The sequence below is a fragment of the Manis pentadactyla genome, chromosome 12 (assembly GCF_030020395.1).
Source record: "Manis pentadactyla isolate mManPen7 chromosome 12, mManPen7.hap1, whole genome shotgun sequence".
Taxonomy (NCBI): domain Eukaryota; kingdom Metazoa; phylum Chordata; class Mammalia; order Pholidota; family Manidae; genus Manis; species Manis pentadactyla.
The window spans coordinates 89,436,324-89,462,327 of record NC_080030.1 but is presented as its reverse complement, the minus strand read 5'-3'; the positions used below and the strand labels follow the sequence as shown (position 1 = coordinate 89,462,327).

The 26,004-nt window shown below is 39.2% G+C and overlaps 1 protein-coding gene across 1 annotated transcript in view; it reads left to right on the top strand.

The window, feature by feature from the left end:
• LOC118919343 (kinesin-like protein KIF3A) overlaps positions 1 to 348 on the top strand; it is a 43,456-nt gene extending 43,108 nt beyond the window's left edge. Inside the window, 1 exon segment of the mRNA XM_057489239.1 lies at positions 149 to 348. Coding sequence (XP_057345222.1) covers positions 149 to 348 — 200 coding nt within the window.
• The last annotated feature ends 25,656 nt before the right edge of the window (positions 349 to 26,004 follow it).

Below are 26,004 nucleotides of genomic sequence, written 5' to 3'. Positions count from 1 at the left end.
TGGCTTCCCTGATGACTCACCTCTCTCTCCATTTGGGTTATAAAATGCCTGTCAGTCCCCAGGTAATCATTGACTTCTGGATTGGCTCACTACAGCCCTTAGGGAAGTTTGGCCTAATCAGGGTGATTTACCATATTGTCCCAATTAGCTGGCAAACATACAGAGATCCAGAAGATTTTACAGGAGTTGGGAATGAAAAGTATTATCTACAATATGGACCCTCAGGGCCCCAGTGATGAGTTATTCACCATGGGGATGAGAAACCTGGTACTTCATACCGTTCCCCCAGCCCTCTTTAGGTCCCGAGTGACTATTCTTGCCCCCGATATAAGGCAACTCATTAAGTGAGGTTACTTGTACTATAGCAGACCTGGGGTAGATTGAAATAATAAAAACACAGAAGGAAATATGGTCTGCAACTGAAAGAAGTTCAAAGGGCCCCATGAAGGTCTTGAGGATCCAGATGTGGGTTGATCTGATAGAGGTGGGGGCATTAAAGGAAAACTTGATGGGCAGCCCAAGAGAATCTTGCTAGAGCTGTGGCATCAATTAAAGCCAGAGCAGCAGTTCCAGCTGCTGAGGTCCAGGACACAGGAGCTGCCCTGTGCATGTCCTGCTTGTCCTGCCTGTGTGTCTGCAGGACTTCCTGGGAAAGAGTACTTGGACCCCACCTGGGCCCCTGCCCCCACAGGAGGGCTATTGGGCATTGTGGTTTGACTGAGGAGGGGTCAAGGCCCCCACCTTGTGGGACATGATGGGGACCAGGGGCTATATGTAGAATTAGCAATTCATTGGTCCCCATGAATGTGCACCTGGCACTGGTAGACACAGGAACTGGATGTTCTCTGATTTGTGGCAACCCTGAGTGGTTCCATGGGACTCTTGCTATGATATATGGGTATGGGGGTAAGGCAATTAGAGTGAAGAAAGCCCAAATTCCATTGGGAATAGGGTGTTTACCCCCAAAGGGGTATACTGTGTATATTTTTCCCATCCCTGAATATATTTTGGGGGTAGATATCCTGCAGGGCCTGTGGCTACAGACCACTGCAGGTGAGTTGAGACTGAGGGTACAGGTGGTAAAGGCAGTTCTGAGGGACATGCTCAGCATCCACTTGTAGCTCTGCCTGTACCTCAGCAGGTGACAAATACTAAGAAATATGAATTGCCTCGGGAGACACAAGGAAATTGGAGAAACTCTACAGGAGCTGCAGAAGGTGGGCATCATAAAGCCCACTCATAGTCCTTTTAATTCCCCAGTGTGACCAGTGAAAAAGCCAGATAGCTCCTGGCATATGACTGTGGATTACAGAGGTTTAATAAAGTCACACCCCCTCTGCATACTGCTGTCCCCTCTATTGCAACCCTTATTGATGCCCTTGGTTATGAACTAGGGACATATCATTACGTTGTAGACCTTGCTAATGCTTTCTTTTCTATTGATATAGCACAGAAAAGTCAGGATCAGTTTGCCTTCACATGGGAAGGCCGGCAGTGGACATTCACTGTCTTTTCACAGTCCCACCATTTGTCACAGACGTGTAGCCTGTCAGTGGAGCTTGTCACTGACCTTTGAAAAAGTCAGCAGAGCCTAGTGGGAGTGCCTTGTGTGCTCTAAGAGGGACTCACATTGAGTTCCACAGCAACATGGGACAATAGTTAAAGGACTGATACCCTTCATCAAGTAGCAGATGGATTATATTGGGCCTCTACCCATATCAGAAGGGTACTGATAAACCATGACTTGGGTGGACACAGCTACTGGAAAGTTGGTTCTGTTTCCTGCATGTCATGCACATCAGCAAACAACCAAAAGGGGCCCAGATCATCTCTTTGCAGCCTATGGCTGCTCACAGGTGACTGACAGTGATCAAGGCACCCACTGTACTGGACATGTGTTACAAGAATGAGTGCAAAAATTAGGGAAAAGTTGGAAATTTCATGTACCATATAATCCTAGATAAGTCATATTATAAATTAATTATTATTGACTATATTCCCTATGCTGTACATTACAATATTTCATTCTTTTATATAGTTGAGTAGTACTCCATTGTGTGCCTTTGTTTGTGTGTAACACTTTATCCATCTAGCCATCAGTGTACACTTAGGTTGTTTCCATATCTTGGCTGTTATAAACAATGCTGCAGTAAACATAAGGATGCATATATCTTTTCAAATTAGTGTTTTCATTTTCTTAAAATAGACACCAAGTAGTGGAATTGCTGGATCATACACCAGTTGTATTTTTTATTTTTTGAGGACATTCCACACTGTTTTCCATAGTGGCTATACCAATGTATGTTCCCATGAACAGCACACTAGGGTTCCCTTTTCTCCAATCCACTTATTTCTTATCTTGTTGATAATAGCCATTCTGACAGGTGTAAGGAGATATCTCATTGTGGTTTTGATTTGCATTTCACTAATGATTAGTGATGTGAAGCATCTTTCTATGTGCCTCTTGGCCATCTGTATGTCTTCTTGGGAAAAATATCTATTCAGATCCTCTGCCCATTTGTTAATTGGATCCTTTGGGAGTTATTTAGCACTATGAGTTCTTTATACTTTTTAGATATTAATCTGTTATTAGACATATGGTTTGCAAATATCTTCTCCCATTAAGTAGGTTGTCTATTTGTTTTGTTAATAGTTCCTTCATTGTGTAGAAGCTTTTTAATTTGATGTAGTCTCACTTGTTTATTTTTGTTTATTTCCCTTTGAAGTCAGAAAAAAAATTACTAAGATCAATGACAAGGAACTAATCACCTATGTTTTTTTTAAATTAACGTATCATTAATATACAATCTTATGAAGGTTTCACAAGAAAAACAATATGGTTCCTACATTCACCTTATTCACCTTATTATCGAACTCCCACCCATATCCCAGTGCAGTCACTGTCCATCAGTGTAGTAAGATACCACAAAGTCGCTACTTGTCTTTGTGCTACTCTGTCTTCCCTGTGACTCCACACACACCATGTATACTAAACTTAATACCCCTGATCCCCCTTATCCCTCCCTTCCCACTCAGCCTCCCTCAACCCTCCCCTTTTGTAATTGCTAGTCCCTTCTTGGAGTCTGTGAGTCTACTGCTGTTTTCTTCCTTTAGTTTTGCTTCTTTGTTATACTCCACAAATGAGAAAAATCATTTGGTATTTGTCTTTCTCTGCCTGACTTATTTCACTGAGCATAATATCCTCTAGCTCCATCCATGTTGTTGCAAATGGAAGGATTTCTTTCTGTCTTATGGCTAAATAGTATTCCATTGTGTATATGTACCATTTCTTCTTTATCGATTCACCTACTGATTGACACTTAGGTTGCTTCCATATCTTGGCTTTTGTAAATACTGCTGCAAGAAACAGGGGTGCAGATGTCTTTTTGAATCTGAAAACTTGTTTTCTTTGGGTAAATTCTTAGGAGTGTAATTCCTGAGTCAAATGATATTTCTATTTTCAGTTTTTTGAGGAACCTCCATATTGCTTTCCACAATAGCTGAACTAGTTTACATTCCCACCAGCAGTGTAGGAAGGTTCTCCTTTCTCCACATCCTTGCCAGCATTTGTTGTACCTAGTCTTTTCAATGTTGGCCACCCTAACTGATGTGAGGTGATATCTCATTTTGGTTTAATTTGCATTTCCCTGATAATTAGTGATGTGGAGCATCTTTCCATGTGCCTGTTGGACATCTGAAAATCTTCTTTGGAGAAGTGTCTGTTCAGATCCTCCACCCATTTTTTAATTAGGTTATTTGCCTTTTGGGTGTTGAGGTGTGGGAGTTCTTGATATATTTTGGATATTAACCCCTTGTCAGGTATGTCATTTACAAATATATTCTCCCATACTGTAGGATGCCTTTTTGATCTGCTGATGGTGTCCTTTGCTGTACAGAAGCTTTTTCACTTGACGTAGTCCCATGTGTTCATTTTTGCTTTTGATTCCCTTGCACAAGGAGATGCGTTCAGGAAAAAGTTGCTCATGTTTATACTCAAGAGATTTTTGCCTATGTTTTCTTCTATGACTTTTATGGTTCCATGACTTAAATTCAGGTCTTTGATCCATTTCAAGTTTGCTTTTGTGTATGGGATTAAACAATAATCCAGTTTCATTCTCTTGCATGTAGCTGTCCAGTTTTGCCAGCACCAGTTGTTGAAGAGGCTGTCATTTCCGCATTGTATGTCCATGGTGCCTTTCTCATATATTAATTCACCACATATACTTGCGTTTAAATGTGGGCTCTAGTCTGTTCCATTGGTCTGTGGCTCTGTTCTTGTGCCAGTACCAAATTGTATTGACTTTGTAGTAGAGCTTGAATTTGGGGAGCGTAATCTGCCCACCTTTGTTCTTCCTTCTCAGGATTACTTTGGCTATTTGGGGTCTTTTGTGTTTCCATATGAATTTTAGAACTATTTCCTCTTGTTGGTTGAAGAATGCTGCTGGTATTTTAATAGGGATTGCATTAAATCTATAGATTGCATTGGACAGGCCATTTTGGCAATATTAACATCCTATCTGTGAGCACGAGATGTGTTTCCATTTATTGGTATCTTCTTTAATTTCTCTCATGAGCGACTTGTAGTTTTCAGGGTATAGGTCTTTCACTTCCTTCATTAGGTTTACTCCTAGGTATTTTGTTCTTTTTGATGCAATAGTGAATGGAACTGTTTTCCTGATTTCTCTTTCTTCTAGTTCATCATTAGTGTAATAGAAGTGCAACAGATTTCTGTGTATTTTGTATTCTGCAACTTTGCTGAATTCAGATATTAGATCCAGTAGTTTGGGAATGGATTCTTTCAGGATTTTTTATGCACAACATCATGTCAACAGCAAACAGTGACAGTTTAACTTCTTTACCAATCTGGATGCCATTTATTTCTTTGTATTGTCTAATTGCCATGGCTATGACATCCAGTACTATGTTGAATAAAAGTGGGGAGAGTGGGCATCCCTGTCTTGTTCCCCATCTCAGAGGAACGGCTTTCAGCCTCTTGCTGTTCAGTATGATGTTGGCTGTGGGTTTATCATATGTGGCCTTTATTATGTTGAGGTACTTGCCCTGTATACCCATTTTGTTGAGAGTTTTTATCGTGAATGGATGTTGAATTTTGTCGGATGCTTTTTCAGCATCTATGTGGATGATCATGTGCTTTTTGTCTTTTTTTTTGTTGATGTAGTGGATGATGTTGATGAATTTTCAAATATTGTACAATCCTTGCATCCCTGGAATAAATCCTACTTATCATGATGATTTTTTTTTCATGATGATTTTTTAATGTATTTTTCAATTCAGTTTGCTAATATTTTGTTCAGTAATTCTGCATCTATGTTCATCAAGGATATTAGTCTGTAATTTCCTTTTTTTGTGGTGACTTTGCCTGGTTTTAGTATTAGTGTATTGCTGGCCTCATAGAATGAGTTTGGGAGTATTCCCTTCTCTTCTACTTTTTGGAATCCCTTAAGGAGGATGGGTATTAGGTCTTCACTAAATGTTTGATAAAATTGAGCAGTTAGGCCATCTGGTCTATGGGTTTTGTTCTTAGGTAGTTTTTTGATTTCCAATTCAATTCTGTTGCTCATGATTGCTCTCTTCAGATTTTCTGTTTCTTCCTGGGTCAGTCCTGGAAGGTTGTATTTTTCTAGAAACTTGTCTACTTACTCTAGGTTATCCAGTTTGTTAGCATATAATTTTTCATAGTATTCTCTAATACTTCTTTGTATTTCTGTAGAGTCCATAGTGATTTTTCCATTCCCATTTCTGATTCTGCTGATGTGTGTAGACTCTCTTTTTTTCTTAATAAGTCTGACTACGGGTGTATCTATTTTGTTTATTTTCTCAAAGAACCAGCTCCTGCTTTCATTGATTCTATTGTTTTATTCTTCTCAATTTTATTTATTTATGCTCCAATCTTTATTATATCCCTCCTTCTACTGACTTTGGGCCTCATTTATTCTTCCTTTTCTAGTTTTGTTAATTGGGAGTGTAGACTGTTCATATAGGATTGTTCTTCTTTCCAGAGGTCAGCCTATATTGCAATGTAGTTCCCCCTTAGCATGAACTTTGCTACATCTCACAGATTTTGCAGTGTTGAATTATTGTTTTCATTTTTCTCCATATACGGTTGATCTGTTTTTATTTGGTCATTGATCTATTGTTTATTTTGGAGCATGGTGTTAAGCCTCCATGTGTTTGTGGAGTTTTTCATTTTCTTTGTGTAATTTATTTCTAGTTTCATACCTTTGTGGTCTGAGAAACTGGTTGGCACAATTTCAATCTTTTTGAATTTACTGAGGCTCTTTTTGTGGCCAAGTATATGAACTGTTCTTGAAAATGTTCCATGTGCACTTGAGAAGGATGTGTATCCTGCTGCTTTTGGGTGAATTGTTCTGTAGATGTCTGTTAGGTCCATCTGTTCTAATGTGTTGTTCAGTGCCTCTGTCTCCTTTCTTATTTTCTGTCTGGTTGATCTGTCCTTTGGAGTGAGTGATGTGTTGCAGTCTCCCTAAACGACTGCATTACATTCCATTTCCACCTTAATTCTGTTAGTATTTGTTTCACATATGTAGATGCTCCTGTATTTTATATTTAAATTTGATTATATTTAAAATGGTTATATCCTCTTGGATTTACCCCTTTGTCATTATGTAATGCCCTTCTTTATCTCTTGTGACTTTCTTTGTTTTGAAGTCTATTTTGTCTGATACAAGTACTGCAACTCCTGCTTTTTTCTCCCTATTGCATGTAATATCTTTTTCCATCCCTTCACTTTTAGTCTGTGTATGTCTTTGGGTTTGAAGTGAGTCTCTTGTAGGCAGCATATAGACAGTCCATTCAGTGATTCCATGTCTTTTGATTGGTGCATTCAGACCATTTACAGTTAGGGTGATTATCGATAGGTATGTACTTATTGCCATTGCAGGCTTTAGATTCATGTTTACTGAAGTTTCAAGGGTAATTCCCTTACTATCTAACAATCTACTTTAGGTCACTTAGTATGCTTTTACAAACACAATCTAAAGGTTTTTTTCCCTCCTTTTTCTTCCTCCTCCACTCTTCATTATTAGGTATCATATTCTGTACTCTTTGTCTATCCCTTAACTGAATTTAGGTGTAGTTGCTTTGATTTTCCATCTGCTTAGTAATTAAATGTTCTACTGACTTTACTGTGGCTTTATTTACTCTGTTGACAGCTATTTAGCCTTAGGAATACTTCCATCTATAGCAGTCCCTCTAAAAGGCACTGTTGAGGTGATTTGTGGGAGGTAAATTCTCTCAGTTTCTGCTTATCTGGAAATTGTTTAATCCCTTCTTCAAATTTAAATGATAATCTTGCCAGATAGAGTATCCTTGGTTCGTGGCCCTTTTGTTTCATTGCATTAAATATATCATGCCACTCACTCTGGCCTGTAAGGTTTCTGTTGAGAAGTCTGATGATAGCCTGATGGCTTTTCCTTTTAAAAGTCTGTCCTTATTCTTGATATTTACCATTTTAATTATTATATGTCTTGGTATTGTCTTCCTGGGTCCCTTGTGTTGGGAGATCTGTGCACCTCCATGGCCTGAAAGACTCTCTCTCCTTCCCCAGATTGAGGAAGTTTTCAGCAATTACCTCCTCAAAGACACTTTCTATCCCTTTTTCTCTCTTCTTATTCTGGTACACCTGTAATGCAAATATTGTTCCATTGATCTTGGCCACACAATTCTCTCAGTATTCTTTCATTCTTAGAGATCCTTTTTCCTTTCTGTGCCTCACCTTCTTTGTATTCCTCTTCTGTGATTTCTGTTCCATTTACTGTCTCTTCTACTACATCTGCTTTTAAATCCCTCCATTGTATTTTCATTTCAAATACTGAATTTCTCAGTGATTAAATCTCTGTCCTAAATTTGTCCCTGAGTTATTGAATTTTTTTCTGTACCTCCATGTGCAAGTTTATGATTTTTATTTTGAAATCTCTTTCAGGAAGATTGATGAGTTCAGTTTCACTTGACCCTTTTTCTGGAGTTTGTTGGGTTTTGGTTTGAACCAGGTTGATTTGACATTTCATATTTGTATATGGCGCCCTCTAGTGCCCAGTAGCTCTACTCTCTGGAGGTGCTAAGCCCCTGGAGTGTTGTCAGGGGTCGCGGGGAAGCCACACTGGTGTCTGGGTTTCGGAAAGGGCTGTTTCCTGCTTCCTGGCTGCTGTGCCTGTCTCTACTGTCAGAAACAGTGGGCTGAGCACACAGATGTAAGCCTCTGTGCTTTGGGTTAGTAGCTGCCATAGTCAGGGCCTCCCTCTGGCTGGCCTGGCACCAGGGCAGGGACTGCCAGTTTGCAAGCTGGTGCCAGTAGGCTGTGAGGAAAGCGCAACAGGCTGTGTATCATGGTGGGGATCCTCGGAGCTCGGTAGTCAGCTAGTGGGATGGAGCGCCTGAAGTTCCTGAAAGTTCCCAACCTGCTGGGCAGAGGGCACCCAGGCAATTTTATCCACCTACCCTTTCCCTTGTGCAGCAAGCTCTGTGCAATCCTTGTCCCTTTAGCAGCCCTCTTACTGTTAGGAAGGCTCTCAGACTGCCCGCCTTTCTTTTGTCCCAGAGCAGCTGGATGTAGATCCCTGTTTTCCACAAGCAGCTGGAATCCTAGTCTCTTCAAGTATTCCACTTGTCTTATGTTTCCAACCCCACAAACCTCCAGAGCACCATGCAATGTAGGTTCGTGCTCCCATAGCAGATCTTCAGGGCTGGGTATTCAATAGTTCTAGGCTTCCACCGCCTCTCTACTCCATTTCTCTTCCTCCCACCCATGAGCTGGGGTGGGGGAAAGGCTTGGGTCCTGCTGGATCACAGCTTTGGTACATTATCCTGTTCCATGAGGTCTGTTCTTTTCTCCAGGTATATGCAGTCTGGTGCAGCCTTCTTTCCTGTTGTTTATTTAGGATTAGTTGTATTAACTATATTTTCATATTATATGTGGTTTTGGAATGAAGTCTTTGTCTCACCTCTCACACTGCCATCTTTATACCTATGTTTTCTTCTAGGAGTTTTAAAGTCTCAGGTTTTGCATTCAAGTATTTAATACATTCTGAGTTAATTTGTGTGGTTGGTGTAATAGAGTGGCCTAATTTCATCCTTTTTATGAAGGTGTCTTGTTTTCTCAATACCATTTATTGTAGAGATTGTCTTTTTCCCATTGTATATTCTTGCCTCATTTGTTGTAATTTAATTGCCCATATATGCATGCATTTATTTATGGGCTATTTTATTCCATTGATCTTTATGTCTATTTGAATGCCAATATTATAGTGTTTTGATTATTATAGCTCTGAAATCAGGAAGTGTGATACCTCTGACTTTGTTCTTCTTTCTCAAGACTGTTTTGGGTAATCAGGGATCTTTGGGTTCTAAAAATTTCAGAATTATTTTCTCCTGTTTGTGCAAAATGCCATTGATAGGGATTTCACTGAATCTTTAGATTACTTAGGGTAGGATGGGTATTTTTTTTTGGTATCATTAATCTACAATTACATGAGGAACATTATGTTCACTAGACTACCCCCATCACCAAGTCCCCCCCACAAACCCCAGTACAGTCACTGTCCATCAGCATACTAAGATGCTGTAGAATCACTACTTGTCTTCTGTGTTGCACAGCCCTCCCCGTGCACCCTCTCCCCATTATACATGCTACTCGCAATGCCCCCTTTCTCTCTCCACACCCTCTTATTCCCCTCTTCACACCCATCCTCCCCAATCCCTTTCCCTTTGGTAACTGTTAGTCCATTCTTGGGTTCTGTGATTCTGCTGCTGTTTTGTTCCTTCAGTTTTTTCTTTGTTCTTCTACTCCACATATGAATGAAATCATTTGGTACTTGTCTTTCTCTGTCTGGCTTATTTCACTGAGCATAATACCCTCTAACTCCATCCATGTTGTTGCAAATGGTAGGATTTATTTTCTTCCTATGGCTGAATAATATTCCATTGTGTATATGTACCACATCTTTATCCATTCATCTACTGATGGACACTTAGGTTGCTTCCATTTCTTGGCTATTGTAAATAGTGATGCAATAAACATAGGGGTGCATATGTCTTTTTCAAACTGGGCTGTGCATTCTTAGGGTAAATTAGGATGGATATTTTAACAATATTAATTCTTCCAATCTAGGGACACAAAATATCTGTCCATTTATTTGTGTCTTCTTCAATTTCTTCCATCAGTGTCATATAGTTCTCAATAAACAGGTTTTTTACCTCCTTAAATTTATTCCTAAATATTTTATTCTTTTTTATGGAATTACAAATGAAATTTTTTCTTGGTTTCTTTTTGATAGTTCATTGATAGTGTACAGAAATCCAACAGATTTTGTATATTAATTGTGTCATGGAACTTTTCTGAATTCATTTATTAGTTCTGTTTTGTGGTGGAGTCTTTAGGGTTTTCTCCATATAGTATTATGTCATCTGCTAATAACGACAGTTCTACCTCTTCCTTCCCTGACTTCTTCTTCTTGCCTAATTGCCATGGCAAGAATGTCTATAACTATGTTGAACCAAAGTGGTAAGAGTGTACATCCTTGTCTTATTCCTGATCTCAGAGGACAAGCTTTCAGCTTTTCAACATTGAGTATATTAGATGTGGGTTTGTCAACTATGGCCTTTATTATGTTTAGATACATTCCTGCTATAGCCACATTTTGTTAAGAGTTTTATTACAAACTGATGCTGAATTTTACCAAATGCTTTTTCTTCATCTCTTGAGATAATCATATAATTGTTATTTTTCATTTTGTTAAGGTGGTATGTCAGGTTGACCGATTTGCAGATGAACTAATAAATCCCACTTGATCATGGTGTATGATCCTCTTAATGTATTTTTAAGTTCACTTTGCAAATATTTATTGAGGAGAAATAATTTTGCATCTTGTTCATCAGGGATATTGGTCAATACTTTTCCTCTTTTGTGGTCTGTCTCATCTGGGTATCAGTGTAATGCTGGCCCCATAAAATGAGTTTGGAAGCTTTCTCTCCCCTTCCATTTTTTTGGAAGAATTTAAGAAAAGTATTAAATGTTTTTTGAATGTCTGGTAGAATTCACTAGTGAAGCTGCCTGGCCATGGACTTTTGTTTTCAGGGAGCTTATTGATTACTGATTCAACCTTCTTACTAGTGAACAGTCTGTTCAGATTTTCTATTTCTTCATGATTCAGTCTTAGAAGACTGTAAATTGCTAGGAATGTATCCATTTCTTCTAGGTTGTTCAATTTTTTGACATATAATTGCTTATAATAGTCTCATGATCCTTTATGTTTCTGTGCAGTTGGTTGTAACTTTTGATTTCTGATTTTATGTGATCCCTCCTTTTTTGAGTCTACCTAAAAGTTTATCATTTTATCTTTTCAAAGAACCAGCTCTTAGTTTCATTCATCTTTTCTATTGTCTTTTTAGTCTCTGTTCATTTATTGCCACTCTGATTTTTATTATTTCCATTTTCCTACTAACTTTGGGTTTCATTTTTTCTTCCCTTTCTAGATCTTTTAAGTGCAAAATTAATGGTTTATTTGGGATTTCACTTGTTTCTTGAGATTGGCCTGTTTTGCTAAGAATTTCTTTGAGGTACTTTTGCTGCATCCCATAGATTTTGGTATGTCTTATTTTTTCTGTTTTGTCTCTAGGTATTTTATTAATTTCTCCTTTGATTTCTTCTGTGACCTAATAGTTGTTCAGTAACATGTTTAACTTTCACATATTTGTCATTTTTCCAGTTTTCATCTTGTATTTGATTCCTAATTTCATACCATGGTGATTGGAAAAGATGCTTGATATAATTTCAATCTTCTTGGATTTATTGAGACTTGTTTTGTGGACTAATATGTAATCTATCCTGGAGAATGTTCCATATGCACTTGAGAAGAATGTGTATTCTGCTGCTCCTGGATGGAATGTTATATATATATATATATATAAATATATATATATATATATATATATATATATAAAGTCCATCTGGGCTAATGTGTCATTTATTGTGTCACTGTTTCCTATTGTCTGTTTGATCTATCCACTGGTATAAGTGAAGTGTTTAAAATGCCCTACTATTATTACTGTCAATTTCTCCCTTTAGTTCTGTAGTATTTGCTTTACATGCTTTGTTGCTCCTGTGTTGGTTGTTTATGTATTTATAAATGTTATATCTCCTTTCTGGATCAACCCCTTTATCATTATGTAGTGCTCCTCTTTGTATTTCATTACAGTCTGTTTTAAATTCTATGTTGTCTGATATGAGTATAGCCACCCCAACTTTCTATAATTCCTTTTCATTTGCATTTGCATGTAATAACTTTTTCAATTCCTTCACTTTCACCCTGTGTGTCCTTATTGACCCCTTTATCATTATGTAGTGCTCCTCTTTGCATTTATTAGTCTCTATTTTAGAGTCTATTTTGTCTGATATAAGTATAGCTACTTCAGCATTCTTTCATCTCTTTTTTTCTGCATTTGCATGGAATATCTTTTTCAATTCCTTCACTTTTACTCTCTGTGTGTCCTTATTTCTAAAGTGAGTCTCTTATGGGAAATATATGTGTGACTTTGTTTCCACTTAACCACTCTATATCTTTTGATTGAAGACTTTAGTCTATTTACATTTAAAGTAATTATTGATGGGTATGTACTGATTGCTATTTTGTTTATTGTTTTCTGGCTGTTTTTGCAATTCCTTTCTTCTTTTTCTCTCTTCCCTGGTGGATTGATGACTTCATTTAGTGTTATGGTTACATTCCTTTCTCATTTCCTTTTGTATATTTACCTTAAATTTTTGCTTTGTATTTACCATAAGGTTCATATATATCATCTTATAGATATCAGTCTATATTTTTAACTACACTTAAATTTGAACACATTCCAATTCCCTGCATTTTTATTTCCACCACATAATTGTTTATTGTAGCTTTAGTTAATTTTACTCCTTTTGTCTTTTAACCTGCTTAGTAGTTTTATAGATTAATCCACTACCTTTATGATACATTTACCTTTTCCAGTGAAATTTTTACTTTTCTGTTTTCTTAGTATTAATGTCATTTCTTTTCAGCTTAAAGAAGTTGCTAAATATTTCTTGAAAGGCTGGTTTGGTCTTTAGGTAGTCTCCCCTATCTTTTGCCTGTCTGAAAAACTCTTTATCACCCCTTCAAATCTGAAATGATAACCTTATCAGGTAGAGTGTTCTTGGTTGGAAGTATTTTCCTTTCAGTACTTTGAATACATCATGCCACTTCTTTCTGGCTTGCAAAATTTCTGTTGAGAAATCTGTTCATATGATGTTTCCCTTGTATGTAACTACTTTTCTCTGGTTGGTTTTATGACCCCCTTTAAACCTTTGACATTATAATGTGTCTTGGTGTGGCTGTCTTTGGATTCATCTTAGTTGTAACTCTCTGGACCTCCTGGACCTGAATGTGTGTTTTCTTCCCTAGGTTAGAGAAGTTTTCAGCACTTATTCCTTCAAATTGGCCGTCTGCCACTTTCCTTCTCTCTTTTCTTTTTGAGACCCCTATAATGTGAATGTGCTTCTGCTTAATGTTGAACCAAAGGCCCCTTAAGCTATTTGCTTCTCAGTCTGGGTAATTTCTATTGCTTTATCCTCCAGCTCACTCATCCAATCTTCTACTTCATCCAGTCTGCTGCTGAAACCATCCAGTGAAGTTTTCAGTTTCAATTATTGTATTCTTCAAATATGAGTTCCCTTTGGTACTTTCTCATGTTTTCCATGTTTCTTGAAGTTCTCACTGCGTCCCTCCACTTCTGCAAAGTTTAGTGAGCGTATGTATGGCCACTACTACTTTGAATTTCTTCCAAGTAGATTACTTATCTCCATGTCATTAAGGTATTTTTCTGAGGTTTTTGTCTTGTTTTCATTTGCAATATATTTCTATTTCCTCTTTTTGCTTGACTATCTGTGTTTGATTCTATGCATTAGGCAAAAGAGCTACCCCTCTTAGTCTTTAAGGAGTGCCCTTGTGTAGGTAGTGATCCTTCTTTAGCTCGTGATTATTACTTGAAACTTTGTGATTGTCTAAACCACCTGACGTGTTTTTTTTCTGATATGCCCCTGTTGCTGAGGGTATGTCAAGACCCAAGAGGAGGAATCTCAGAACCTAGTTTCAGGCAGATTGGAATCCAGCCCCTCAGGCTACAGCTTTTAAAGTATGCAATATACACAGTCATGTGGGACCACAACTGTAATCCTTGCTGGCCTCCAGACCAGATCTGAATGTGTCCCCTGAGAAATAGTTGCAAAATTTGGGGCTCCAGACAAGTGTATAAGCTCCTTTCTGGGAAGTCTTGTTAAGCTGCTTGCAAGGTTAAGGAAGTTCTCAGGATGGTGTCTCCCTGTTTACATTCCCTGGGAGGGCCTCCTTAGAGATGTGTGGGGCATCTGAAGCCTGGCCCTAAGGCTGTGAGGGAGGTGTTAGTCAGATGAAGGCAGACAGAACTCAAAACCCTAGATGCAGGTAGACAGAGCTCAAGGTCCTGGTAAGGCACAGGCAGAAGAGAGCTAGGGTCAAGGCTTTCCAGTAAACAAGAAGCCTCATCCTGGACATCTGGGAAAATTCAGCCTGAGAAACAAGGGAGTTTCCTGATGTCATCTTGGCCCTAGCAACAGGGCCTAGCAACAACTCCCAGCCACTTGTTTAGATTTACTGTTTTTGTGCTTATAAACCCTAGATACTGCAACCCCAGCAGCATCCTTCCTTGAAGCTCCTCCCAATTAGTGGGAGTCATTTTCTCTCCTTTTTATTCTTCATTAAAAACTGCTGGTTGCTCCATACTCTTGTCTGCTGGTTTCATTTTTCATCACTTCCAAGACATGATCCTGGGAAAAACAGCATCTCAGCTGGTAATAGCTGAAGCTCTAGGCTAAGTAAATATACCTCTTTCATGGATAGAATGGGGTTGTGTTTTAGTCTGCTGTCTGTGAACTGCCCTGGAAGTGGTTGCCTGCCAAGATCTATCTTTCTGATTGTTATAGTCTTGTGGAGCTCTAGAATATAGCCCTCCTGGCCACCAAGGCCAGGTGATCAAGGGGCATTCCCTGCGGGGATTGCAGGCACCCATGGCTTTAGCAAGGCAGCTGGCGAGTGTAGGGGTGAGGTATGCTCACTAGCTTCAAAAAGGTGAAGGAAAATGTCTTGACTACACATAAACTTGGGCTTCAGCAATGCACCAGTAGAGTGCTTTGTCTGTATGCACACACTAGCTTTAGGCTGGGAGCAGGAGAATGCTATTACTGCTCACACTTGCCATCTCCAGCCAGGGGGCAGGGCAGTGCTGCAACCACCTACATTCTACACCTACAGCAAGTGCCAGGACCACTGTTCCCACCTGTCCCAGAAAGGCAGTGAGAGAGTACCATGTCCAAGCTTGCCCACCTGTGTTAGCAGGCTATGTGGAGAGTATAACAATGGCATCCACCAGTACCTCTGTCTCCAGGGAGCATTTCAACTGTCTCCCACCTCTCCAGCCAATGTCCCCAGACCAGCGTATGAACCTCCCACATATATAATCTAGACACTTTTCAAACTACTGTTTTTTCACTGGGTCTCTGCGTGACCAACATCACATGTGAACCCTCCAAGAGGGGAATTTTAATTTCCTGTAGTACTTTGAGGCCCCGATATGTCAGCCCTATTGGTTTTTCAAGCCAGACATTCTGGGAGCTTGTCTCTCTAGTGCAGATCCCAGGGGCTGGGGTGCCCAATGTGTGATACCAACACTCCGCCCCTCCAGAAGAACCTGTTAGATAAGATCCCTCCCTATTGTGTCACCATGCCAAGGGTGGGGTTCTTTTGTGGGGCATGTCTCTGCCTCCCCTACATATCAATATGTAGTCTTTTTATCCCTCGTTGTGGAGAGCAGTTCATCTAATTTTCAGATCTTTTTCAGAGGGAAATGATCTATATGTAGCTGTAGATTTTGTGTTCAAAGGAGGAGGTGATTCAGGACTTTCCAATATTTCCATCTTGGATTCCTATCTCTGTTGTGTCTTTCATCTATTTAAATTCAAGAGGGTTTTCTAATGGCCACAAAAGTATAAATTAAAACTGATATTTGATGTTTATCTTCAGAGCATGCAGTATGTACATAAGGTCTACCCACAATGTATATCATGGTTAATCAATCTGAGAATTAAATCAGACTCTTTCCAAATAAATTGTGTCTTTCTTTTTTATTCTTTTTTTTGACGATGATTCCAATTTTCTTTTTCTTTTTTTTTTTTTTTTTAGATAATTATTTTTTATTGAAGGGTAGTTGACACACAGTATTACATTACATTAGTTTCAGGTGTACAACACAGTGATTCAACATTTATATACATGATAGTTCTAGGTACCAGCTATCACCATACCAAGTTGTTACAATATTTTGACTATATTCCTTATGCTATACATTACATCCCGGTTACTTATTTATTTTACAATTGGAAGTGTGTACTTTTTTGTGTGTGTGAGGGCATCTCTCATATTTATTGATCAAACGGTTGTTAACAACAATGAAATTCTGTATAGGGGAGTCAATGCTCAATGCACAATCATTAATCCACCCCAAGCCTAATTTTCATCAGTCTCCAATCTTCTGAAGCATAATGAACAACTTCTTACATGGAGAACAAATTCTTACATAGTGAATAAGTTCTTACATGGTGAACAGTACAAGGGCAGTCATCACAGGAACTTTTGGTTTTGCTTATGCATTATGAACTATAAACAGTCAGTACAAATATGAATACTCATTTGATTTTTATACTTGATTTATATGTGGATACCATATTTCTCGCTTTATTATTATTATTTTTAATAAAATGCTGAAGTGGTAGGTAGATACAAGATAAAGGTAGAAAACATAGTTTAGTGTTGTAAGAGAGCAAATGTACATGATCAGGTGTGTGCCTGTAGACTATGTGTTAATCCAAGCTAGACAAGGGCAACAAAACATCCACGGATGCAGAAGATTTCTCTCAGAACAGAGGGGGTGAGGTTCTAAGCCTCACCTCTGTTGATCCCCAATTTCTCACCTGATGGCCCCCCTGCGACTGTGCCTGTCTTAGGTTGTTCCTCCCATGAGGAATCTTACCCGTCTCTGGCTAACCAGTCATCTTCCGGGGCCATACAGGGAAATGTAAAGTTGGTAAGTGAGAGAGAAGCCTTATTGTTTGAAAAGGTTAGCTTTTTACTTCTTTGCATATTTATGCCCTGTGGCTTCTATGTCCAGCATTTGTCTTGAGGTATCTTTACCACTTGGAAGAATTATGATACTCGGTAAATTTGATATGAGGCACGAATTCTATTTAAGGGTTGTAATTAGGAAGGAAGAAGAAAAGCTATAGAAGTAGCAGGTGGAAGAAAACATGGGAAGATTATTTCTTTGACATATTTTCTTGTAGAGTAACTTCAGCATGTATAGGTTTTAAACTACTAATTAAATTGCGCACACACATTAACATAATAGGAGTATAGTTACAAAACCAAAGCATACCTGTAGTTACCAACCATCTCCAGTGAAACCAAGAAAACCAGTTAGGCACCTAAGGCATTTGTGAAAACTTATCTATGATATGGTGGATATTGTCCAACTGAACTTGAACAGTCTGAGAGAAATCAGACAAATTAAAACAACCCATTCCTGGGGAATGTTCACATCCCTTATGTTCTTTTAACAGTAAATAGTCTGTAGTTGTAAGATTTTGGAGCGCTACAATTTGCACTTCTCCTAATTCTTGGTTGAGTTCCAACAGTATAGATCCAGTCAAATTTGTTGTTTTACTGTATGCACAGGCCACCTTAGATATCTCCTTCATTCCCATGGCAAGTCCAGGAGCTGGTGGGATGAGTGCATCTACAGCTGTAGCAGTGCGTGGATCTTTGTTGGGGTTTTTTGATGATCATCTTCTGGCATGAGTCTTCCAGAGAGTGCTGATGTTGGAAGTTCTTTTTCATATTGTACCTTAGTTCATTTTCAGGGTAGCCCAATTAGGCTTTGATCCTCTGTATAAACACAAACAGACCCTTTGCCTACACTTTTATATGCCCTTTATACCCTTGTGTAGGACTCATTGGAGGTCTCCACACAGAAACTGCTTTTTTTTTGGTATCATTAATCTACACTTACATGAAAAATATTATGTTTACTAGACTCTCCCCTATACCAGATACCTCCCATAAACCCCTTTACAGTCACTGTCCATCAGCATAGCAAATGTTGTAGAATCACTACTTGCCTTCTCGGTGTTGTACAGCCCTCCCCTTTCTCCCAACCCTCCATGCATGCTAATCTTAATACCCCCCTTCTTCTCCCCCCCCCTTATCTCTCCCTACCCACCCATCCTCCCCAGTCCCTTTCCCTTTGGTACCTGTTAGTCCATTCTTCAGTTCTGTGATTCTGCTGCTGTTTTGTTCCTTCAGTTTTTCCTTTGTTCTTATATCCCACAGATGAGTGAAATCATTAGGTATTTCTCTTTCTCCGCTTGGCTTGTTTCACTGAGCATAATACCCTCCAGCTCCATCCATATTGCTGCAAATGGTAGGATATTCCCTTTTCTTATGGCTGAGCAATATTCTATTGTGTATATGTACCACATCTTCTTTATCCATTCATCTACTGATGGACATTTATTTAGGTTGCTTCCAATTCTTGGCTACTGTAAATAGTGCTGCGATAAACATAGGGGTGCATTGGTCTTTCTCATACTTGATTGCTGCATTCTTAGGGTAAATTCCTAGGAGTGCAATTCCTGGGTCAAATGGTAAGTCTGTTTTGAGCATTTTGATGTACCTCCATACTGCTTTCCACAATGGTTGAACAAGTTTACATTCCCACCAGCAGTGTAGGAGGGTTCCCCTTTCTCCACAGCCTCGCCAACATTTGTTGTTGTTTGTCGTTTGGATGGCAGCCATCCTTACTGGTGTGAGGTGATACCTCATTGTAGTTTTAATTTGCATTTCTCTGATAATTAGCGATGTGGAGCATCTTTTCATGTGTCTGTTGGCCATCTGTATTTCTTTTTTGGAGAACTGTCTGTTCAGTTCCTCTGCCCATTTTTTAATTGGGTTATTTGTTTTTTGTTTGTTGAGGCGTGTGAGCTCTTTATATATTCTGGACGTCAAGCCTTTATCGGATCTGTCACTTTCAAATATATTCTCCCATACTGTAGGGTTCCTTTTTGTTCTATTGATGGTGTCTTTTGCTGTACAGAAGCTTTTCAGCTTAATATAGTCCCACTTGTTCATTTTTGCTGTTGTTTTCCTTGCCCGGGGAGATATGTTCAAGAAGAGGTCACTCATGTTTATGTCTAAGAGATTTTTGCCTATGTTTTCTTCCAAGAGTTTAATGGTTTCCTGACTTACATTCAGGTCTTTGATCCATTTTGAGTTTACTTTTCTATATGGGGTTAGACAATGGTCCAGTTTCATTCTCCTACATGTAGCTGTCCAGTTTTGCCAGCTCCATCCGTTGAAGAGACTGTCATTTCGCCATTGTATGTCCATGGCTCCTTTATCAAATATTAATTGACCATATATGTCTGGGTTAATGTCTGGATTCTCTAGTCTGTTCCATTGGTCTGTGGCTCTGTTCTTGTGCCAGTACCAAATTGTCTTGATTACTATGGCTTTATAGCAGAGCTTGAAGTTGGGGAGTGAGATCCCCCTACTTTATTCTTCTTTCTCAGGATTGCTTTGGCTATTCGGGGTTTTTGGTGTTTCCATATGAATTTTTGAATTATTTGTTCCAGTTCATTGAAGAATGAATGTTGCTGGTAGTTTCATAGGGATTGCATCAAATCTGTATATTTCTTTGGGCCGGATGGCCATTTTGACGATATTAATTCTTCCTAGCCACGAGCATGGGATGAGTTTCCATCTGTTAGTGTCCCCTTTAATTTCTCCTAAGAGTGACTTGTAGTTTTCAGAGTATGTCTTTCACTTCTTTGGTTAGGTTTATTCCTAGGTATTTTATTTTTTTTGATGCAATTGTGAGTGGAGTTGTTTTCCTGATTTTTCTTTCTATTGGTTCATTGGTAGTGTATAGGAAAGCCACAGATTTCTGTGTGTTGATTTTGTATCCTGCAACTTTGCTGTATTCCGATATCAGTTCTAGTAGTTTTGGGGTGGAGTCTTTAGGGTTTTTTATGTACAGTATCATGTCATCTGCAAACAGTGACAGTTTAACTTCTTCTTTACCAATCTGGATTCCTTGTATTTTTTTATTTTGTCTGATTGCCGTGGCTAGGACCTCCAGTACTATGTTAAATAACAGTGGAGAGAGTGGGCATCCCTGTCTAGTTCCCGATCTCAGAGGAAATGCTTTCAGCTTCTCGCTGTTCAATATAATGTTGGCTGTCGGTTTATCATAGATGGCCTTTATTATGTTGAGGTACTTGCCCTCTATTCCCATTTTGCTGAGAGTTTTTATCATGAATGGATGTTGAACTTTGTCAAATCCTTTTTCAGCATCTATGGAGATGATCATGTGGTTTTTGTCTTTCTTTTTGTTGATGTGGTGGATGATGTTGATGGTTTTCAAATGTTGTACCATCCTTGCATCCCTGGGATGAATCCCACTTGGTCATGGTGTATGATCCTTTTGATGTATTTTTTAATTCGGTTTGCTAATATTTTGTTGAGTATTTTTGCATCTACGTTCATCAGGGATATTGGTCTGTAGTTTTCTTTTTTGGTGGGGTTTTTGCCTGGTTTTGGTATTAGGGTGATGTTAGCTTCATAGAATGAGTTTGGGAGTATCCCCTCCTCCTCTATTTTTTGGAAAACTTTAAGGAGAATGGGTATTATGTCTTCCCTATATGTCTGATAAAATTCCGAGGTAAATCCATCTGGCCCGGGGGTTTTGTTCTTTGGTAGTTTTTTGATTACCACTTCAATTTCGTTGCTGGTAATTGGTCTGTTTAGATTTTCTGTTTCTTTCTGGGTCAGTCTTGGAAGGTTGTATTTTTCTAGGAAGTTGTCCATTTCTCCTAGGTTTCCCAGCTTGTTAGCATATAGGTTTTCATAGTATTCTCCAATAATTCTTTGTATTTCTGTGGGGTCCATCATGATTTTTCCTTTCTCGTTTCTTATACTGTTGATTTGTGTTGACTCTCTTTTCCTCTTAATAAGTCTGGCTAGAGGCTTATCTATTTTGTTTATTTTCTCGAAGAACCAGCTCTTGGTTTCATTGATTTTTGCTATTGTTTTATTCTTCTCAATTTTATTTATTTCTTCTCTGATCTTTATTATGTCCCTCCTTCTGCTGACCTTAGGCCTCATTTGCTCTTTTTCCAATTTCGATAATTGTGACATTAGACCATTCATTGGGGATTGTTCTTCCTTTTTTAAATATGCTTGGATTGCTATATACTTTCCTCTTAAGACTGCTTTTGCTGTGTCCCACAGAAGTTGGGGCTTAGTGTTGTTGTCGTCATTTGTTTCCATATATTGCTGGATCTCCATTTTGATTTGGTCATTGATCCATTGATTATTTAGGAGTGTGTTGTTAAGCCTCCATGTGTTTGTGAGCCTCTTTGCTTTCTTTGTACAGTTTATTTCTAGTTTTATGCCTTTGTGGTCTGAAAAGTTGGTTGGTAGGATTTCAATCTTTTGGAATTTACTGAGGCTCTTTTCGTGGGCTACTATGTGGTCTATTCTGGAGAATGTTCCATGTGCACTTGAGAAGAATGTATATCCCGGTGCTTTTGGATGTAGAGTTCTATAGATGTCTATTAGGTCCATCTGCTCTACTGTGTTGTTCAGTGCTTCCGTGTCCTTACTTATTTTCTGCTCGGTGGATCTATCCTTTGGGGTGAGTGGTGTGTTGAAGTCTCCTAGAATGAATGCATTGCAGTCTATTTCCCCCTTTAGTTCTGTTAGTATTTGTTTCACATATGCTGGTGCTCCTGTGTTGGGTGCATATATATTTAGAATGGTTATATCCTCTTGTTGGACTGAGCCCTTTATCATTATGTAGTGTCCTTCTTTATCTCTTGTTACTTTCTTTGTTTTGAAGTCTATTTTGTCTGATATTAGTACTGCAACCCCTGCTTTCTTCTCGCTGTTGTTTGCTTGAAATATGTTTTTCCATCCCTTGACTTTTAGTCTGTACATGTCTTTGGGTTTGAGGTGAGTTTCTTGTAAGCAGAATATAGATGGGTCTTGCTTTTTTATCAATTCTATTACTCTGTGTCTTTTGATTGGTGCATTCAGTCCATTAACATTTAGGGTGACTATTGAAAGATAAGTACTTATTGCCATTGCAGGCTTTAAATTCGTGGTTACCAAAGGTTCAAGGTTAGCCTCTTTAGTATCTTACTGCCTAACTTAGCTTGCTTATTGAGCTGTTATATACACTGTCTGGAGATTCTTTTCTTCTCTCCCTTCTTATTCCTCCTCCTCCATTCTTCATATGTTGGGTGTTTTGTGCTGTGCTCTTTCTAGGAGTGCTCCCATCTAGAGCAGTCCCTGTAAGATGTTCTGTAGAGGTGGTTTGTGGGAAGCAAATTCCCTCAGCTTTTGTTTGTCTGGGAATTGTTTAATCCCACCATCATATTTGAATGATAGTCGTGCTGGATACAGTATCCTTGGTTCAAGACCCTTCTGTTTCATTGCATTTAATATATCATGCCATTCTCTTCTGGCCTGTAGGGTTTCTGTCGAGAAGTCTGATGTTAGCCTGATGGGTTTTCCTTTATAGGTGACCTTTTTCTCTCTAGCTGCCTTTAAAACTCTTTCCTTGTCCTTGATCTTTGCCATTTTAATTATTATATGTCTTGGTGTTGTCCTTCTTGAATCCTTTCTGTTGGGGGTTCTGTGTATTTCTGTGGTCTGTTCGATTATTTCCTCCCCCAGTTTGGGGAAGTTTTCAGCAATTATTTCTTCCAAGATACTTTCCATCCCTTTTCCTCTCTCTTCTTCTTCTGGTACCCCTATAATACAGATATTGTTCCTTTTGGATTGGTCACACAGTTCTCTTAACATTGTTTCATTCCTGTAGATCCTTTTATCTCTCTCTATGTCAGCTTCTATGCGTTCCTGTTCTCTGGTTTCATTTCCATCAATGGCCTCTTGCATCCTATCCATTCTGCTTATAAACCCTTCCAGAGTTTGTTTCATTTCTGTGATCTCCTTTCTGGCTTCTGTGATCTCCCTCCAGACTTCATCCCATATCTCTTGCGTATTTCTCTGCATCTCTGTCAGCATGTTTATGATTCTTATTTTTAATTCTTTGTCAGGAAGACTGGTTAGGTCTGTCTCCTTCTCTGGTGTTGTCTCTGTGATCTTTGTCTGCCTGTAGTTTTGCCTTTTCATGGTGATAGGAATAGTTTGCAGAGCTGGGACGAGTGGGGGCTGGAAGAAGTTCCCTTCTTGTTGGTTTGTGGCCCTCCTCTCCTGGGAGAACAGCGACCTCTTGTGGCTTGTGCTGGGCAGCTGCACGCAGACAGGGCTTCTGCTTCCTGCCCAGTTGCTATGGAGTTTATCTCCGCTGTTGCTGTGGGCGTGGCCTGGCTCGGGCTCCTGCTCCAAAATGGTGGAGTCACGTTGGAGGGGGAGCGGCCTGGAGGCTATTTATCTCCATAAGGGACCTCTGAGCTCCCTGCAGCCCAGGGGATTAGGGTGCCCAGAGATCCCCGGATTCTCTACCTCTGGATTAAGTGTCCTGCCCTGCCCCTTTAAGACTTCCAAAAAGCACCCACCAAAACAAAACAACGACCACAAAAAAAAAAAAAAAAATTTTTTTTAATTAAAAAAATAAAAATAAAAAATGGCCGCTCGTTTTTCTTTATTCTCCGGCGCCAGCCTCAGGCATCTGCTCACCAGTCTTGCTGCCCTGTTTCCCTAGTATTGGGGTCCCTATCCCTTCAAGACTTCCAAAAAGCGCTCGCCAAAACAAAACAGAAAAAAAAAAAAAAAAATGGCCGCTCGCTTTTCTTATGTCCTCCAGCGCCAGGCCTCTGGTACGCACTCACTGTTCTTGCTGCCCTGTTTCCCTAGTATCCAGGGCCCCCCACACACGCACTGTGTCTGCGCTCTGGCCGGGATGGCTGGGGCTGGGTGTTCAGCAGTCCTGGGCTCCGTCTCCTTCCTGCTCTGCCTGCTCTTCTCCTGCCGGGAGCTGGGGAGAGGGGCACTCGGGTCCCACGGGGCCGGGGCTTGTATCTTACCCCCTTTATGTGGCACTGGTTTCTCGCAGGTGTGGATGTGGTCTGGATGTTGTCCTGTGTCCTCTGGTCTTTATTCTAGGAAGAGTTGTCTTTGTTATATTTTCATAGATATATGTGGTTTTGGGAGGAGATTTCCACTGCTCTACTCACGCTGACATCTTGGCTCCACCTCCAATTTTAAATTGTGTCTTTCTTAAAAGGTTATCTTTTATTTTACCTATTCTTGGATGTAAGTACCTCCTAGATATAAACTCTGAGTTTCCTTCCATTTCAATACTCTCATTGTATAATAATTTTACAAAATAAACAAGTTCTAATTACCCACACAAAATGGGTCTGGAAAATTCTGACAGGCCACTAAATAACATTTCTGAGCTAAAGACTCCTGATCCATGGCCTTTCAACAGTACATAGATTTCAGGTTCCTCCATATGCCTGAAATAAAGTCCAGAATACCACAGGAAAGTACCAGGGTAACAAGAGCAAAGCAAACATGTACATCTAGAAAGCCACTCACTAGCCCATTCCCAACACCACTTTTTTTTTTAATCACTCAACCATTCATGATAGTTAATACTTAATAGCTGATGTATTTACAAGATACAGTTAGTTATCACATTAATTATGGCCAAAAAAATAACCAGCAAAAGTTTGTAGTATGTTAGAAAATAACTTTAAGCACATATAAAATTATGGCCATGATTTCATCCCCTTGAAATATCTTTAAGAAATCTGTAATAGCTGTTTGTCATCTAGCTCTTTGTCATTTACAGAATTATGAAGTTCTCTAAAACCAGAACTTAAAATACAAAACATGTGGTCACGTATCTTGAAGCTACAGGGTGAAAGTGTGGGATATCTGCTTATAAACCTTATTTTAAAGATTTAGGACTCTAGGCTTTATGCCCTGATGTTATAAAATAATAGGTAACAGTAGCAATTGAATTGTATGAAGTTTACTGACAAGGTATGGAACTGTTATTGTAAGAATTCCCAGCCAGCTTCCAGGCAATCATTTGCTTGCAGCCATTCTAAACAGTGTTTAAGAATCACCTGAACATCTTGTTTAATACTGCCTACAACTTATTTGTGAGAAACTGCAGAATAAGCAGTTGTAAGGTGTTACTAACTACTGATGGATACACCAGCTTCCATTTAGATCACAGATCACAGATTACATAACCTTGAAGGATAGGGTAAAACACACACACACACACACACACACACACACACACACACACACACACAAGCTATCAGGTCAAGTTGCCATACAGAAACCAAACATTAATTCACTTTGGCAACATTGATGGGGGCATTCTTTATTACATATATGAGTATACATGTACCTTTTCATGTACTTAACCCTAGTTCATTAAAACAGGATTTTATAGGTAAATATTATTCAGGGTCCCAACAGGAAACATATGGATAATTTGAGAAAAGTTCAATAAAAGGCTATTTACAAGGTAGGCAAGATGTAGAAAAACTAAAAGGTTAGAATAGTATCCTGGGCCTCGTTGAGCTTTATTACCCTTAGGTCTGAAGGGGCAAGAGAAGAAAGAGAGGGTTGGAAAGGGACACTTTCACAGAAGCTATCCCTTTGGTGGAAGCCAACAGCAACTCCCTCTTTCCTCTGATCTCCTGCTGGGATTCACTCTTGGCCCAAACCAATGGGAAGTCAGAGGGCAAGGGAATTCATTGATTGATGCAGTCCATTTAGATCAGCCTCCTTAGTGGATCTAGAGTGGGGAATGGAAGATAGTTACAATAGGAGTTTTTTTGTGTGTGAAGGAGGTAAAGTGAAATTGATATATCCCTTT